Here is a 17,172-nt window from a genome sequence, read left to right on the forward strand (position 1 = left end):
GATGTGATAACAATGGTTTGAGGCGCCCGGGGCGGGATCCAATCACAACGCGTCTCTTTTGCAATTCAAATCTTCATCCAACTGACTGCTAATTGGCTGCGAGCGTGACAGGAAGGAAAAGCTGATTCGTTCCGGTATTTGCTTTGATCTGTAGAAGAGAGGATGAGGGGGCTTGTGCGTGTGTGTGTGTGTGTGTGTGAGAATGTGCGGAAATGTGTGTGTGTGTGTGTCTGATAAATAGTAAACTGTAGGTAGCTGTTTGCGTATATCCAGCTTTTACCACACACATAAGAACCGAATGGGGGCGGACTCACGGCGATGATGTTGAAGAAGTCGTCGTCTCCTAAAGTGTCCAGGATGGAGGAGACGGTCTGCCTGGCGATGGTCAGCCTGAGGCCTTTCATGCTGCCGCTCACGTCCACCAGGATCACCACGTCTTTTGGGGACGTAGCCGCCTGGATGTACCACTTCCTGTTGCGGCAGTCAAAGGCTATGACCCCGTGTTCATCCGGCTTCCATTTGATACCTGAGGAGATACAAGACAAAACAAAATGGTTACGGGGGTGGAATCTGTTCCTTCGTTCAAGATGTCAACCTCATCAAAGCGATTTAAGGGATCGGATCAAATAAATGTCGCTTGTAGACTTTGGATGCTGGCAGGAAGGCGGGTCAGAGCACAAACAACGGATGGCGTCTGGAGTCCTTTGATAGCTGCACACTACATATCTATGAACGATGTGGAACGAGGTGCATGATACTAAAAGCTTTATTAAAGAACGCCAGTACGCAGGTTCAAAGGGTCTGCATGGAAAAAAAGAGACGAATAAAAACAGCTAATTTCTGCTACAAGACTGAATATGTATCCGTCTGTGCCAGTCAACAGGCTGTCTCCTCTCAATTATGCGACACCCGTCCTTATTCATTCCACTTCCCCCAGAAAATGTTAATTTTATCTCTCTTCCTCACCCGTTCGTCTTTTAATCTCGACAAACTCTCGGCTGTCTGTGTTTGCTCGCCTCTCTTTCTCAATCTCCTCCTCCTCCTCCTCTCTCACCCTGCTCGTCTTCACCCTTTAGCTGTCAGTCACCGAACCCTCGCAGACGCCCGGCCGATCCGCCTCGGGGAGACGGCGGCTTAATTAACAATATACGCAGCCGCAAACACCCAAACACATGCAGACACACACTCTTACCTGGATACTGCCTGAAGAAGCCTTTGGCACTGCCGAAATACTGCCAGATGAGCGACGGGTCCCTCTCAAAGTTATCCACAAACACTTTATTCAAGGCCTCAGACCAGTACACTCCATTCACAATGGCAGAGTCTGAGGAATAAAGGAGAAAGATGTAGGGAAACATGAAGAAAATCACTAAATACAGCATAAAAATCACAAAACAAAGGAAGACGTTGGAATATTACATGGTGCCCCCCCCCCCCTCCACCGCCTGCTCATTGAGTATGGAATTGTTCACTGCCCCATCCATTGATCACTATCTGCACCTATTCATTACATGGAGATACAGGGAAAGTGGGAAAATTGAGTGAAAGATGGTAGCAGAGAGATGGAAATTAAAGAGATAAAAAAGAGAATATAGGCAAAGAAGAGACGAGAGAGACTTTCAGCTGTGCCAATGTGTTCAAAATTAGTACTTATGTGTCCAGTGGTTTATAAATATGCATGTATATATGTACGTATATGTTTTCCAGTTCAGAAGCTTTTCTTTATCCCTCAATCCAACCTGATACACAGAACACGTGATGTATCTCCTGTATTTCCTATTTCCTTGCATGAAAGTAATTGACAGCAGGGAAGTGTGAGCGGAGAGACAGACGAGCTTATCGCAGCTTCTTATTAGCCAAACTTTGGACATGCTTGGCTCAGAGAGGAGGAGGGGAAAAGGGAAGCAGAGGCGAAAAATACCGCAGCCAGTAAAGAGAGACAGACAGGTAAAATGGAATGTATAGGGAACAGAGAAGATAACAGACCCTCTGGCAAAACAATTGCTGTCAACAGACGCGCCAATGAGCCATGATTGAATCGCAGTCTTCTGGAAGCAAGCACACACTCCGCTCTCTTGGTAGTAAACACTCGTCTACTTCTACACAGTCAAGTGGAGAGGAGACTGGATTTAATCCAGACTCCATTTACACAACAATACGCTCAGTTCTGGTGCCGCTTGAGCTTCTATTACGGGCTGAACTCATCATGCTGAGGGAGGGGGGGAGTATGTGGGCTCTACTCTCCCCCTGAGCTTTCATTTAAATTCATTTCCACTAATGTACTCCTTAATTCAATTTGATCCAAAGCAGCTCCCACCACTCAGGCAGATGCGAGTGCCGGGATTCAACTGTAGACATGTAGCTTGTTAACAACACCAATCTGAGTGATCAACTTCCAATTACCATCAACAAGTAACATTAGATTACTCCTGTTGATTAGGGAGGAAGGTCTGAGGAAGAGGAGCAGAGAAGCACGAGGAAGAACAGGAAAGACATTTGGTTTTGTTTACGTGTTTGCTTCTATCTCTGCGCTTAGTGTATGAACCAAACATGTGCATGATGTCACCAAGTTCCTGCTGTGCGATCATGTGAAATATTGTGTGTGTCAGGAAGACGGATGTTTGATGTGGTGAGTTCCACCTTCCATCCATCTCTAAAGGCGAGCGGCTTGGTGCTATCATGGCTGTGACCTGCAATTCATCACGGCTGCCAACACAGCATGTATGAAGTGCCTACAGCTTGCCGATCATAAACAGTAGCATGAAAACAGGTTAGGATGACAAACAGCGACGGGCCGCTTGTGTGTGTGTGTATGTGTGTGTGTGTGTGTGGAAGTTTTCAGGAGTAACAAATCGATGTAAGTGTCTCACATCAAACAGAAATGCATTAGTTGGTCAAATTCACACCCAAAAAAACAAAATCAGCTCCTTTAAAAGGGAACGGTCACAGATTTTGTGTCCTTGGTTTCATTTTTTTGAAACTGCACACTGAGTGAAAACATGACATTTTAGGTAATTACCGTCTCCTCAAGGCCTCCAGCTGCACCGGGCATGAGCTGGCAGAACCCACAGACGACACATGAAGGAATAATCACAAAACAAAGCTTTCAGGGCAGAATCTGTGTTTGTCTGACTGGATGCATCTGTACAGCGGTGAACAGCTTTTTGAAATGTGTGCGAGTTCATTTCCATTACGCTACAAAATAACAAAAACACATATGTCCCCTTCAGTTTCTGTTATCCTTGCCATTTATATCTATAATACTGTATATACCCCAATCTGAACAACAATAAGACCCCCTATAGATGCCCAGCCGATATGCTGTATATGTACATTACGCTACCAATGAATGAAGCATACAGATCAAAGAGAGTTCAATCTCTCTCTCTCAGCAGAATTGTACTCAATTTGCCTGTGAATCAAATCTAAAATGACTCTTCCTCGTCTGTATACGTCTGCCAGCCTCCCTAGCATTTCCATTTAGTTCCTTTCCATTTCTATCTCTCTCTCTCTCTCTCTATCTCTCTCGCTCACTTGCTCTCTCCCTTTTTCTCTCCTGGCTAATTAATCTGTTGATCAGCCCCTTCCATCAGTCTGATATAACCTACTTTCTCTCTCATCCCCTCCCCCCCCCTTCCTCTCTTGCCTGTGGTTGCTGGCTGACGCGATGACATGACGTTGGCTCTGTCCGCTAAGCATTTCACCAGGCCCATGACATCACCGGCCGGACATGAGATGATGTAAATTAGCAGAGTCTCTCCATTATTTAACAGTTAATTAAGTCAGTGTGTGGTGAGGCTTCATAGTTACAGTAAATGAGCTCATATCATATCATATCTCTTCCTGCCACAGGCTTACATGATAATACGAAAACTATCTGTTGGGGTTTTACTCTATTATCCAATTCATTGACCCGTTGGTTTAACCTTTGCTGTGTTATGGATCAGTGGCTTGGACATTGAGACGTTGGTATTGGAGGCGTTCCGTACCTTTGTTGTACATGTTGGTGGGCACCTGCACCACGCTGAGGCTGAGGTTGACTGACAGGTTGTTAAAGTGGTCATTGGGCTGCAGGATGAAGTCTCCTCCCAGCTCCACACTGTTTCCCTCCTCGTCCACCTCATTGATCAACACGGCGTTGAAATATTCATACTGGGAGACAGAAACAGGGCACAAAGACACGGGGCGTGACATGGAAGCACACACACATCCATCTAAAACGCTGGACTCACAAAATCTTTCAGTCAGCATCAAGGAACAAATTCAATATGTTAGACTTGCTGATTCATGTTATCTGTGTATAAGATGACTGAGCCGCCCAGGTGCTGGGTCAGCAAGTAGCGAGCGTACTGAGGTAACCTGAATCCCTGGATCATCTCAAATGTGCATGTTGTTACAGTGAAAAGCTGCTGAGTGTACAAGTCTCATCTCAACCTCTGCACACTCGCCTCCCACCGTGATGCTGCGTGGCGCTCGGCCTCCACTGTATTTTTAGTGCTGCACATACAGGAAGACTATTAATAAATCATAGAGTTAGATAAATATAGAGCACATGGCTCTCTGCGTCCCTCTGGCTCCCAGGGCTGAAACTCTACACAGGGGCAAAGCTGTCAGTGTGAATCAATGCAGAACACACAGCAAGGTGATGGTGTGTGAGGAAATTTAAGTAAAAATGTATATTTCATAATAACACAACAGAAACACAACAAACACAACACAGATACACACAGACACAGTAGAATTGCACATTTAAATACGTTGGTTTGCTGAAATTCTGGCATATCACCTGTCTGGTACAGTTGTGTATGTTCATCAATTGGAATCGATTCCAGCTAGAATTGACTAGTTTGGCCTCTGAAATTACTTTGATCTACATAACAAAGTCTGTGCAGCAACTCCACATCATCTCTTTCTCTCATTTTATCCTTATTATACCTTCATATCAACTGAAATCTGATCTGAATCCCTCAGGCAACTTCTTACACTGAAATGTGCGTCATATCATGTGTGAAGAAGCAGTTATAAAAAAAAGACTGTCAATTTTGTAAGCACTTAGAGTGTAAGAATGTACTTTTAAGCGTGAAAAACACTTGAATAAAAAGCCATTTACTACTCACACTGTCAATATCAATGGCAGCGGCTGAATGACAGTGATTCCACAACTAAAGGCCACATTGATTTCTCTTGTAATGGCCAGTAGAATCAGATTTGAAGAGGCCGTCTGAAGAGAATAAATTGCTGTTCCAAAGAGTCCAATATATCAAACATCTTATGTGTTATCATTTAGTGCTGGACAGATGCTGTCTGGACTTTGAGTTCTGAGGCTTTTGCAGTGTGAGGAGACTGCAGGTCTGAGTAAATAAAACACACACACATTCTGCTCATGTAGCGCTCACTCCCTTCACTCAACTCCCTTCCTTGCCTCCTCTATTCTACCAGCAGTAACCTTCATTTGGGCTGAATCTCTCCTGCTCTCCCCCCCTGAGCTCCATCATCTTCCCCTCAGCCCGGTGCAAAACACAGATAAAGCCATCAATTAGGTTGGCAAACCTGTGCCTATCGGTGTAATTAATCAGGCCTGATTAGGCTTCCTTCGCTTTTTTTTATCAAGGGAATGCCGCCATGTCAAGGTGAGGAGGCACGGCACGGCAGCTTCTGGCCTATATTTTAACTGGCCTTTCTCACCTGGCTGCTTCGTCCCTCTGTGGGGCACAAAACGTCACATCTGATTACCAAAAACAACAATTCAATCTGTTTTTAACCTTTCACTATTCGCCTCGTTCCACCAGGAGAGACAAGAGAGCGAGAAAAGCAGAGAGTACAAGTTGAGATGACAATGTGTGTGTTTTTGTACACCAATAAATCAGGATGAAATAGCTCAAAACATCCATGATTGCCTGGTTGAAAAGCTGTAGGCAACAGGAGCGGCAGTTCAGGTGCTCAACACAAGTGCTGTGCTTAAATGTTGCCTGAAATAGCACTGGAATCAAGTTTTAAGTGGCTTAAACTTCCATTCAGGTTTGTATGGAAATATTTATCCTTGCACAAAAACACAACTTATTTTTATTAACAATATTGCAGAGTTGCTGATAATTAGCAATAATCAATACTTGGCACCCTGCTGTACTCTATATTAGTATGCGATCCATTCCAGGGGTTCTGACCTGCCAATGGCACAGTACTGATCTTGGCTGACCTTTAAGAAGTTTGGTGTATCAGCCATTTTCTCAGAGTAGTTTATTACCTTTTTTTTAGAGCGACACTCTGCCCGGAATGCAAATTGTGTGACTTTGACAAGGACTTTGGCTTCCCAAATAAATGAAACAAAACACTTAGCACACTATGACAGAACACTAATCACTAAAATGCAATGCTTTTAATTCATCAGCAAGGATAGGACAGGATACTTCAAAATCAAAACTTCATGTACGGTACAAAGCTCATTTCCCAAAGTGTAATATTATAATAATAATGATTTTTGGATCTTGTCTCCTGCACTATGTATCCACACAAGCGAGTGAGTGAAGCCACAGACGTGCTAAAGTTTCCTCTGGCATCTAAAGTTTGGTGAGGTTGCAGAAATGACGACCTTCTTCCTCTGATTCCAGAACCCTGCTTACTTGCTGTCCATCTATTTTTTGCTCCTGCTATACCTGACCTCCCTGTGTGGCAACTGCATCTGTGTGTTTTGTCCCCGGGAGGGCTGTGGAGTCAAGAGACGGGCTTAATTAAAGCTGATTAACAACCTCCGCAATTCTCTCTCTCTCTCTCGTTCTCTCTCTCTCTCTCGTTCTCTCTCTCTCTCTCTCTCTCTCTCTCTCTCTCTCTCTCTCTCTCTCTCTCTCTCTCTCTCTCTCTCTCTCTCTCTCTCTCTCTCTCTCTCTCTCTCTCTCTCAAATCCAAGGACATACAGTACATGTTTGTAATCACACACACATGAAAAATTAAATTCAAGCAGAAATTACAAATTGTACATCTGCACAACTGCACTTTTGCATTTTATTGCTTAAATTATTTCCTTCTTAAATGTTCAGTAAGTTTAAATAATGGCATTATTTTACTTTGGGCTGTTTCGCCAAAATATTCAATCAAAATGAGGTCCCTGTATATGACATCATGTGCTATATGGAGATACAAAGAGCAGCAGGGAGGCTTTTTTCATGATTATTGTCTGATTTATTCATTGGCAGAGACGCTAAGAATGATTTATAATAAGGGGGACAAACATGAGCTTCTCCTCTTAGCAGCAGATGGAATATGGGATAGGAGCACAATGTGGCTCAAGATAAAACAATGACACCTCAAATTTTGGATTTAACAACAAATGTAAGCAGGCTACACACAAACACACACACACATACACACACACAGGGTGCACAGAGGCACAGCCAAGCGCACCTGCAGCAGACGAGGCCCCATTGTGTCTCTGCTCTGTTCCCTTTCTGCCATTGTCTCATTAGTAGCTGCTCTATCATTCTCTTTCTCCCTCCAACCCTGATTTATCACCTTCCGTTTCTGGCTCAGCCCATTTCCATCTGCACATTGTTCACTGGTGGTACACAACGCACCCAAACTCCTCATCGCCCCCTGTCTTGCATGGTGCTCATTGGCATGGTGTGACAGCTATCATCCCTATCTCCAATCCTTCATCTCTTCCATCTTCCTGGTTGTTCTTTGTTTTTCCTCACTGCCACAGAAAGATGCATAAAAAATAGGAAAATGAGATGCAAATATATCTGAGGAGCGGTCGTGCTCCCTGAGAAGTTTTCTAAGAGGAGCCACTTACGACCAAGATCATCCCAAATCACAGATTGTAAATATTACACTGATTGGCCCTGGACTCATATACTATCAACCATGTTCATCCTTCACATTTACCAAATAAGATTCATATTTTATAAGCACAAGTGATATTAGAGTACAAGCCTTTACTCAGTGATTGCAATCCAAGTCAAACAATCCAAAATGCTCGTCTGCCAGGTTGTCTCTTTTGCCGCAATCAAATCGAATTTGCAAATAAAGTTACAGTGACATTTTGCATTCTTTGGATGAGATTTTGTGCATTTCCATCGAAGCAAAGCTAAATGGAAGTGTTAGCAGCACCTATGTAAGCCTGCCCCACATCCCTCCACGCTGCATGTAAGTGTTCTTCATTAAGAGGCCATATGCTTCACTTCCATTTAAGTTCCCCTCTTATCGTGTTGGTATAACTTCAGTGGATCTAAATGGGGCACAAACAAAAGCTTCAGGAGCCACGTAATGAAAGGGCTGCTGGAGAAAAAAAATCAAGGCAAAAAGAAGTTTACTTTTTTTGAAGAGTACACAGCAGAGCCAAGGGACCAATTCCAAGAAAACACACACACACACACACAGAGGGAACACTAACTCCACACAGAGAGGCTAAGGGCCGGCATGGAATGCAAACCCCTGTCCAACCACTGTCCCAAGACGACCACATGATGTTAAAAGAGTGAAATTATCAAGTCAAACACACAGCAAGGAATGATCTCACTGAGAGTCATTTTCAGTCAAATTCACAGCATGAAAGCCTAAATTTTCAAATGGCACCTAGCAGGTCTTGAGTTTCAACAGTGTGGGTGGGTGAGAGAGAGAGAGAGAGAGAGAGAGAGAGAGAGAGAGAGAGAGCGAGAGAGAGAGAGAGAGAGAGAGAGAGAGAGAGAGAGAGAGAGAGAGAGAGATGTTAAGTGTGTGTGTGTGTCTGTGTCTGTGTGTGTCTGTTTGTGTCCATGTGTGGGTGTATGTGTTGAGTAAGTCAATTATGCCATTCCAGCTTCAGGAGTGCCCAGTGCCACTAATGCAGTCCCTGATCGCAGCGTTAACAACCTGATCTTTAATGCCGCCGTCCATTACACTGAGAGATCACACATGTACCATCAGCACCCACACACTCAATAAGGGACAGACACACACACACATAGAGAGGCAGAGAAACAGGTCGGGTTAGTGGATGTAAAAGAGCATAAACATCAGCATAAAACATGGACGCGTTTGTGGCAGTACAAGCACAATCTAAATCTAACCATTCCAACATATTTCAATCTTTCTATTAACAAAATTCACTGGACTGAGGAAATTAGTTCAATATTGCTGCAGACAGATCAACGAAAAAGTCAGTAAAGATCAGTGTGTGAGGCTTTCGGTCATTCTGCCAAAGTAGCGTATGTAGTCTAAGATCACATAGCTGTGAATCGATTTTTTGAAAGATCAATAAGAAATATATGGTTGGCTGCTTCCAAGGTAATAAAGGATCACGGTGAACTGTGAAATACCTGGAAGGTGATTAATGAGCGGGAGAGTGGAGAGGAAGAAAAGACGCAATGAAAGATATATCATTTAAACTAATGCAATATTTATTATCTGATCGGTCTCTGCCTTCCTCTCTCTTCACTGAGCAGGTGCTAAAATACAGATTTCCCATTCCATCCCTTTCTATTTTTGCCGGCATCCATGAGGAATGCCCCCAAAAAACATGATGCATTAAGCCAAACACGCAGGCACTGTCTGTCTGTCAGTCTGTCTGTTTGTCTGTCTGTCTGTCATTCTGCAGGCACAAAACCTCGAAATACCTCTAAATAAACATCATTATCAATTGAAAACGGGCGGAAAATTCTTTGTTGGACCTTTGGCGTTTTGGTATTTATTGTATTTTCTTTCTATCTGTGTTTGGATACCCTCTCCTCTATATTGTGCTGAACTATCACAGTAAAGTCAGCTTGGTGGAGGGTGAGTGTGTGTGTGTGTGTGGGGGGGGTCGGGGCACAGCTGCATCTCGCTCATCAGGAGCCGTGGCTGATGCTGTAGCTTTTTGTGTGATTCTAATGATTCTGCAGACTTGTCGTAGTAGTATTTCGTGAGTGCTGAGTGTGACTGGGTGCAGGAAGATATTACAGCGTGACAGACACTGAATGCTCTTTAACTACTGCGATTTCCCCTGCAGTCGCTGACCTGAGTCTCTCGCTTTACTGCACCCACTTCAAGCTGGAGCACGATAAGCTGCTGGGGGTCTTATTGGTTCACATTCTACATTCTTCTTTTTGGCTCTTGCGTTTACAATAAGGCAGGTTTCCCCACCGCCGGAAAAGAGAGTTCAGCGTTTACCCCGTACAGTTCATTCACCCAGTGTATTCAAACACACACACATGTTGTGTATTTTGATAAAACAGTCTTTCTAGCCGGAAAGACCTCAACAGCCGCAAGGAGAGAAAAGAGAGAGAGAGAAAGAGAGAAAGAGAGAGACCGTGACGCTCTACTTTTAAATCTCCTCTCCACGCCGACTCTTCCCTTCTCCTTTTCCTCGCCCTCCTCCTTTTTCTTCACAGTTGAGGGGAGAATATGCAAGGCCTCCATTCACAGAGTGTGGAAATGCAGCAGGAAAACAACCGCGGGGCACCAACGCAGGTAATCAGCAGGCAAGCGAGTAAATAACCGAAAAAAGAGGAAAGTCCATGGAAAGGGCCTTCAAATTTTCTGCTTGAAATCCTTCGCCGTGCACCTTAAATGCTCCTCCATAACAACTCCACAACAGAGAACTTGGCAACATGCATTAAACATTCTAAAGCTAAATGTAAAATATATTCAACAAAGGCAACACGGGCTGATATTATCACCTGCAGTACTTTCATGCATAAAGCAACCTTGAGGATAGAGGAAAACATTTTGCGACTGCAACAGGCAAGCAGGGCGGAGGAAGAGGCAAAGTGTGTATGTGTGTGTGAATGCATTATACTTTGGACAGGGAAGGCCACCTCTTGAGTAAATGCCTCACCTTCACCATTAAGGCATGAGGCCTATACGCTAAACACACACAAAAGCTAAACACACACAAAACTACACACAAACACACAAACACACACACACTGATCAAAAGGCATTTTACTGGTAATAAGAGACCACTCATGGAGCATTTGGCCTCCTCTCTGCACGCCACACCACAGTATTCCTCAAGACAGGTGAATTAGAGAACAAAGAGAGGAAAGAAATACAAACATGCAAGTATTTTCTCTCCCTTTGCTCCCACCAGACTGGCGGCGGCGGCGGCGGCGGTTGCTCTTTTCCGTTAACATCGGGCTTGGAAATTGGTTGTTTGTCTCCAACCGGGGAGGAGGGATTTCATTGGATGCAGAGGGCACAGAAGACTGCTCGCTTATTTACATGAGCAGAGAGAGAGAGCGAGAGAGAAAGAGGGAGAGAGAGAGCGAGAGAGAGAGAGAGAGAGAGAGAGAGAGAGAGAGAGAGAGAGAGAGAGGAAAATTGCAGCAGATTACCGTGCCAATTTCACATGGAAGCAGAAGAGCTCTGGAAAGGACAGATAAGGAAATTCCTATCAAAACCGCTGCCAGCCAAATATGTATCCAATAGCAAAAAAAACAACCAGCGACAACAAAAAAACACTCCAACAGTTTATTATAAACCCCAAATAGTGATGGAGGAGGTTTCACCCTGCAGCCTGGGGATGGTATTTTTAGTACGGTCGGTGATAATTACTGTCTATTCACCGCGTTCTGCACAACCGCACACATAACAAATACAACCAGCAGGACCTACACACACACATCGATGTCAGTGTAAGATCAGCTCATTAAAAACTGAATATGTATGGCTGCAACACACCTGAAAACACACACACAATTCTTATCAATCATTCGTTGGATAAGCTATGTGATAAAGCACAAACACATGCGTTGTCGACACACACAACATCCGATTATTTGTCTCCCCATCATCCCTTTCTCCTTCCTCCTCCTCATCCCAATTAACCTTACACACATTCAGGTACACACTCGGCACAGGCAGAGCAGCTTAACATAGCCACTGTAGCTGGATAATTGTCGTCCGACTTCTCTAGATGCTGCGGAAACTCTATAGAGAGTTACTATAGAGACTATAGCTCTGTGTCTGCACTTATCAGCCCTGAGGCAGCGTCATTAAAGCCGACTCAAAGGGACGCTCACTTTGCCGGGCTCATCTCATCGCCGCCAAGTAATTACTGCCATAAAGCACCTGCTGTGAGTCCACATAGTGTAGCAAGCCCTCCACTGTCATAGGAAAACACACACACACACACAGACAAGTGACCACAAGTGTTTGACGTACACATAAATATTAAATATAGGAGCCTCCCAAACTCTGTACGACAAATAAACCTGTTTAGTGATCAATCCACTGTTGTCCCCAGTACTAAACGTGGTATTTCCCAAATTTCCAACACCACTCGAACGCAGCATTTCAGCTATGAAGCAGCTAGGTGAGATGTTTGTGTAACACAGAGAAGAAGCAGGCAGTGGCGGTGGAGCCTCTGGGTGGTTTTGAGACAATTTTCGGAAGTTTCAGAGTTGCAGAAGCAGAATGTGCCAAGTTTGTTTTAAGGTAAAATGGTGAAAAAGTACAAAAGTGAAAACGCAGACAGCAGAAAATCAAGCAAGTGACCCAAGAGAAGGATTAGAGCAGGACAGCAGTCGGGGATTAGATTTAGTAATTGATCCTCCTTAATGGCGCGTGACAGCATTAAACCACAGGACAGTCACTGCGATGCTGACAGAGGAAACACACACTCACTGCAACAGGCGTACAAACACACACAGACACACACCAAAGACTTGTCTTAGAGTAGCCATGCATGTCAAGTAATCACAATGTCCCCAGTTTGAATCCAGATTGGGAACTTGGTTACATTACATCATTCTCCTCCCTCTGCATCTCCCCACATTTTCTGTGTCTGCATACTGCCCAACAACAACAACAATCCTTATTTGATTTAGAAACACATTTCCTGTATGAAACCAAAGTTAATAAACTCTTAAAATGTCCTCAAATGTAAATGATGCACACAGTGGAACACAAATAACCTCACATTCATGAATTCTTCCTCTCTCTCTGAGCCGTTCTCTCTCTCTCTCACACACACACACAGACACACAACTTTAAGCCGCTCTCAAAAAATTAAAGCTCCTCAAATGGATTTGAGGCAGAACCATGAGAGCAGAGGCTGGGGTTTGGTGTGTGTATGCAGATATGATGAGCTCAACCCTGCAATAGAGGCAATATGAGCATTAGAATAGTACACTTTACATTTCCATCATATCAAAATACTGCTATTATTACTGAAATGCATCTGTAGCCTTAATTGTGATGTTTTGATTGATTCAGATCTCAGATTCAGATCCAGAAACAGACTGTGGCCCCCATAAGAGAGCTGAGAGACCCGATCAGTGTTTCTGACTGTCCAACCCTCCTGGGATTTGTCTTCTCTATTGTCTCCTTTGCTGTTGTCTGCTTTTTCCTGCTTTATCCCCCTGGTTAATCCTTTAAGTGTCAGTTTAACTCTCTAAACATGAGGGATGTGATTTGTTGCACCTTTATCTCACAGCCAGACCACCGACTAGGGGTTACCAGGGGTGACCACCAAGACCTCAGCACAATCTGATTGGCTGGATATTCTAACACCTTATTGAGTTTTTGAAAAATTGATCCGTACAATTACCCAGACGCAAAATACACCGTTGGGAAGAAATGTCACTGAATTCAGGCTGCAGACATTCATCAACATAAGAACTCAACAAAGTAACACGTCATACATGTATACGTTGCGTACGCACGGATGCTCCTGTGGGACTGTGAGTGTCTGTGAGAGCAGCAGAGATGAATGCTGACAGATTACAGGGAGCCGTGGACCAGCACACATTTCTTAGAAGAGCAGAGACAGTTTAGTCTAGTCAAGTGAAACGGAAATGAACAAGATGTCATTTTCTCTCCGACTCAAACGGGAGGGAAGCTTCTCTGCTGTGTGGTGTGTTCATGGCACGGCCACCGGCACGTACACGGAATTATTTCAGGCATGAGTTAATGAGCTAACAGGAAGAGAGTTGATTGTAATGATGTTTCTGTCATCAGATTATAGATCCAGACGACAGACACACACACTCAGACACACACACACACGATACACACATACCTGGAGGTTTGGATCCTCTTCGTGCTGCAGGTGGGCCTCCTCTGCTGCTTCCACCAGTCTCTATAGGAGAGGAGAGAAAAATACATTCACTAATCACTGAAAGAAATATTTGTGTAGGAATATTTGTATGTGAGTGTGTATGTGTGTGTGCCTGTGTGTGCCTGTGTCGGTGAGAGAGAGTCTTGCTAAATGGTTCAGAAGCAAAGGGAATGAATCAGAGCCTCAGGTCCTTTGGACACTACCGAAAAAAAATCTATCAACGGTTCATGCTGTTTTACACGCACACACACGTGGGGAGTGTGAGTGTGAGAGAGAGAGAGAGAGAGAGAGAGAGAGAGAGAGAGAGAGAGAGAGAGAGAGAGAGAGAGAGAGAGAGAGAGAGAGAGAGAGAGAGAGAGAGAGAGAGAGAATCATCACCCTCTTACCCTCTTGCTGTTACCATCTGCTGTGTATGGCTGCAGGGTGTTGCTGGTATCTGTGTGCCTTTAAGTCAATGTTTTTCTCTCCGTCTCTGTCTGGGTCCTTCACTCTCTTTTGCTTTGATGGGAAAACTGAACATCTTCACATCTAACCGCCTCGAAAACACTCATGCCGCAGTCAAAAGCAGACGGGCGGCGTTACGAGATTGATATCATTTTACCCCCTGACACTGTCCATCATCAGAAATGCTCTTTTCTGGTGTTGTGGTCTGCCTACATCACTGTATGAATGTCTGCACAAAGCCATGTGACACAAAATATGGAATACAATCACGCTCATGTGTGTATCACTGTGATGTTTATGTGTGTGACATGTTGAGTAAAAACAGGCCTGAGGGAGTCATGGCAGGCGCCAAGTCGCTTTTCAAACAAGCCAAAAGGTGAGGAGCCTGCAGGGAGCGTTTGCTCCCCGAGTAACAGCTTGACTCTGAGAAAACCCACCCACCCACACACAGACACACACACACACACACACACACACTTGAGCGCTTCTACCTCCAACAGTGATGTGCAAAGCATGATCCCATAGCAAGTCATTCCTCTCATCCACAGCTGGTTCTGGTGACTGTGAGGTTGGTAATGCACTTCCATTTTGCATTTCCATTCAAATGGGCTTTACCCGTCAAACTACTGCAATCAGCCAGCTTATTTCAGCTGCGTGTGAGTGTGTGTGTGTGTGTGTGTGTGTGTGTGTGTGTGTGTGTGTGTGTGTGTGTGTGTGAGAGAGAGTGATGTGTGCTGTTTTAGGAAGCAAATGGTGTCATCTAGAGCCAGGCCAATCATTTCCTTCACCATAGCAACACACCTGGCCATTGAATCGCTCTCCATATCGTTGCATAGCATTCGGTTATGGTTTCACGTGTGCGGTTGTTCTGCTTCCCGAGTCTCTGACAGGCAGGGAAAATAAATCAACACATCCAAGACCTCTGATTCATCAAACAAGACTCCCAGGCTTAGTTTGTGGTCCAGAGTGTCTTCTTGAAGTCTGATGTGTGTTTGTGTTACGCCACTGCGCCAATGTAAAGTTTGTTTTATGTGTGTTTCCATGTGTCAAGAGGGAGCGCAAACCCTCCGGCAGGGCGCATTTAAAGGAAATCCACAAAAGGAAGCGTGCTCCCGGAACAGAGATAAGGCCTGTCGGTATAAAAGGAGGATGAGAGAGGAATGAAAGAATAACATTCTCTAAAGGTCTGAACACTCCCGGGGAAAATGTCAGACGCCGCCTGTGATGCTTGGCGTCAACACAAACACACTTTGGAGTGTTTGCATGTGTATGAGAGTGCCTACGCGTGGCGGTGGGAACGTACAGGTGCCAATTTTGCCGCTGATGGCCTGACGCGGGTTTAAGGTATCCAACCTCTGACCTTTTCAATCTTGCAGCTGCTTTTGTAAATGCCAATCACTCTGTTTGTGAGCTAATGATGACATCAGATTGAATTTGAATACAGCTATGCAACTATCAATCGATCAATCCGTCAATGTAAAGCCTGCAAAAACCTTTATGGAGATACATTTTGGTCATATTTAACAAGAATCAATCATTCAATCTGTCTTATGTACACAAAAACTTATTAAAGTGCTGTTAAACATTTCACTCGTTTCCATTGTGTCCGCTTGTTTTTCCAACATGTTTTCCATTAAGAGATAGTCTCAGTCCCTTTATGACAATATGAATTTATAAGATTAGCTGCAGTTTCTAGCTATTTTTACACATTTCACATTTTCCCTTTGTGTTTTGGAAACAATTCATCACCGTGACACAGGGATAAGGGATTTGTCCCTCTGGTTTTTTGGCCGTCTGCAGGTTATCAGCCTATTCCAGCCCTGTCATCTGTCTTGGTCTGAGAACTTGGCTTCACACACACGCGGACACACACACTCACACACACACACACACACCGACAGATTGTGGCTTCTGGTCGAACACCTGCAGGCTACGAATTGTCTACTTCTAATTTCATCTCTACTTCATCAAACGCAGTATTTACACACTTGATCCCCACCAGCTTGTGATGCGTTAAGGCACATTATTTCTCTAGTGTGACTAATAAAGCTGTGTTTTCAAGCTTGAGGGTAAAAATAACTTGTACAGAAGTGGGGAGTATTTCAATTTGAAAAACAGATTAGAGATAAGTAGGTGTGAGTCACTTCTGTGAATTTCAATTTGACCGTATCATAAGGATGCGCGCAGCAGTCGGTGTGTGTGTGTGTTTGTGCTTTGATGTGTGGTCTGGGCGTATTGAAATGAGTGTGTCTCGTCCTGTCTCCCTCTCCGTGCTGGTAGGCGGTCCTGCCACAGTGTGTGATGCACTTTAAGAAAAGAGAGGAAATGACTTTTCCTCCATAGCTGCTCTGTTGAGACTCCAGACGATAGCAATAATTAAAGTGACACACTCGGAAAGGCAGCACCTTTTGTCTACCTCAAAACACACACACACGCAAAACATGTAGCTGAGAGAGAAGACGACTGGATAGCTGCATTATGTTTGTAAATGATGGTAATCTGACATGCAGCTCATCTATGTGACATGAGGGCTGCATTATGATGGAATGTAAACAGGGATGAATGCAGAGGGAACAGAAACATACAGCACAAATACCTTTGTCTGACATGTTACAGGTGTTATTTGTTATTGTACTGCATCCCTGACATATTACTGACTGGAACACGTCGGTCTAAATTCTGCATATTAACACATCAAATGAAGACGAGGCAGATGA

The 17,172-nt window shown here is 44.2% G+C and overlaps 1 protein-coding gene across 1 annotated transcript in view; it reads right to left on the reverse strand.

The window, feature by feature from the left end:
* cacna2d3a (calcium channel, voltage-dependent, alpha 2/delta subunit 3a) overlaps nucleotides 1-17,172 on the reverse strand; it is a 74,874-nt gene that overhangs the window by 36,966 nt on the left and 20,736 nt on the right. Inside the window, exons 4-7 of the mRNA XM_076167031.1 lie at nucleotides 13,973-14,032; nucleotides 3,990-4,152; nucleotides 1,193-1,324; nucleotides 315-526 (exon numbers count right to left, since the gene is read on the reverse strand). Of these exons, the coding sequence (XP_076023146.1) occupies nucleotides 315-526; nucleotides 1,193-1,324; nucleotides 3,990-4,152; nucleotides 13,973-14,032 (567 nt within the window). The remainder of the gene's footprint in view (nucleotides 1-314; nucleotides 527-1,192; nucleotides 1,325-3,989; nucleotides 4,153-13,972; nucleotides 14,033-17,172) is intronic.

This window comes from Genypterus blacodes, unplaced genomic scaffold (genome assembly GCF_046128005.1).
Source record: "Genypterus blacodes isolate CSIRO-AG114 ecotype Tasmania unplaced genomic scaffold, CSIRO-AGI_Gbla_v1 ptg000156l_1, whole genome shotgun sequence".
Classification (NCBI taxonomy): domain Eukaryota; kingdom Metazoa; phylum Chordata; class Actinopteri; order Ophidiiformes; family Ophidiidae; genus Genypterus; species Genypterus blacodes.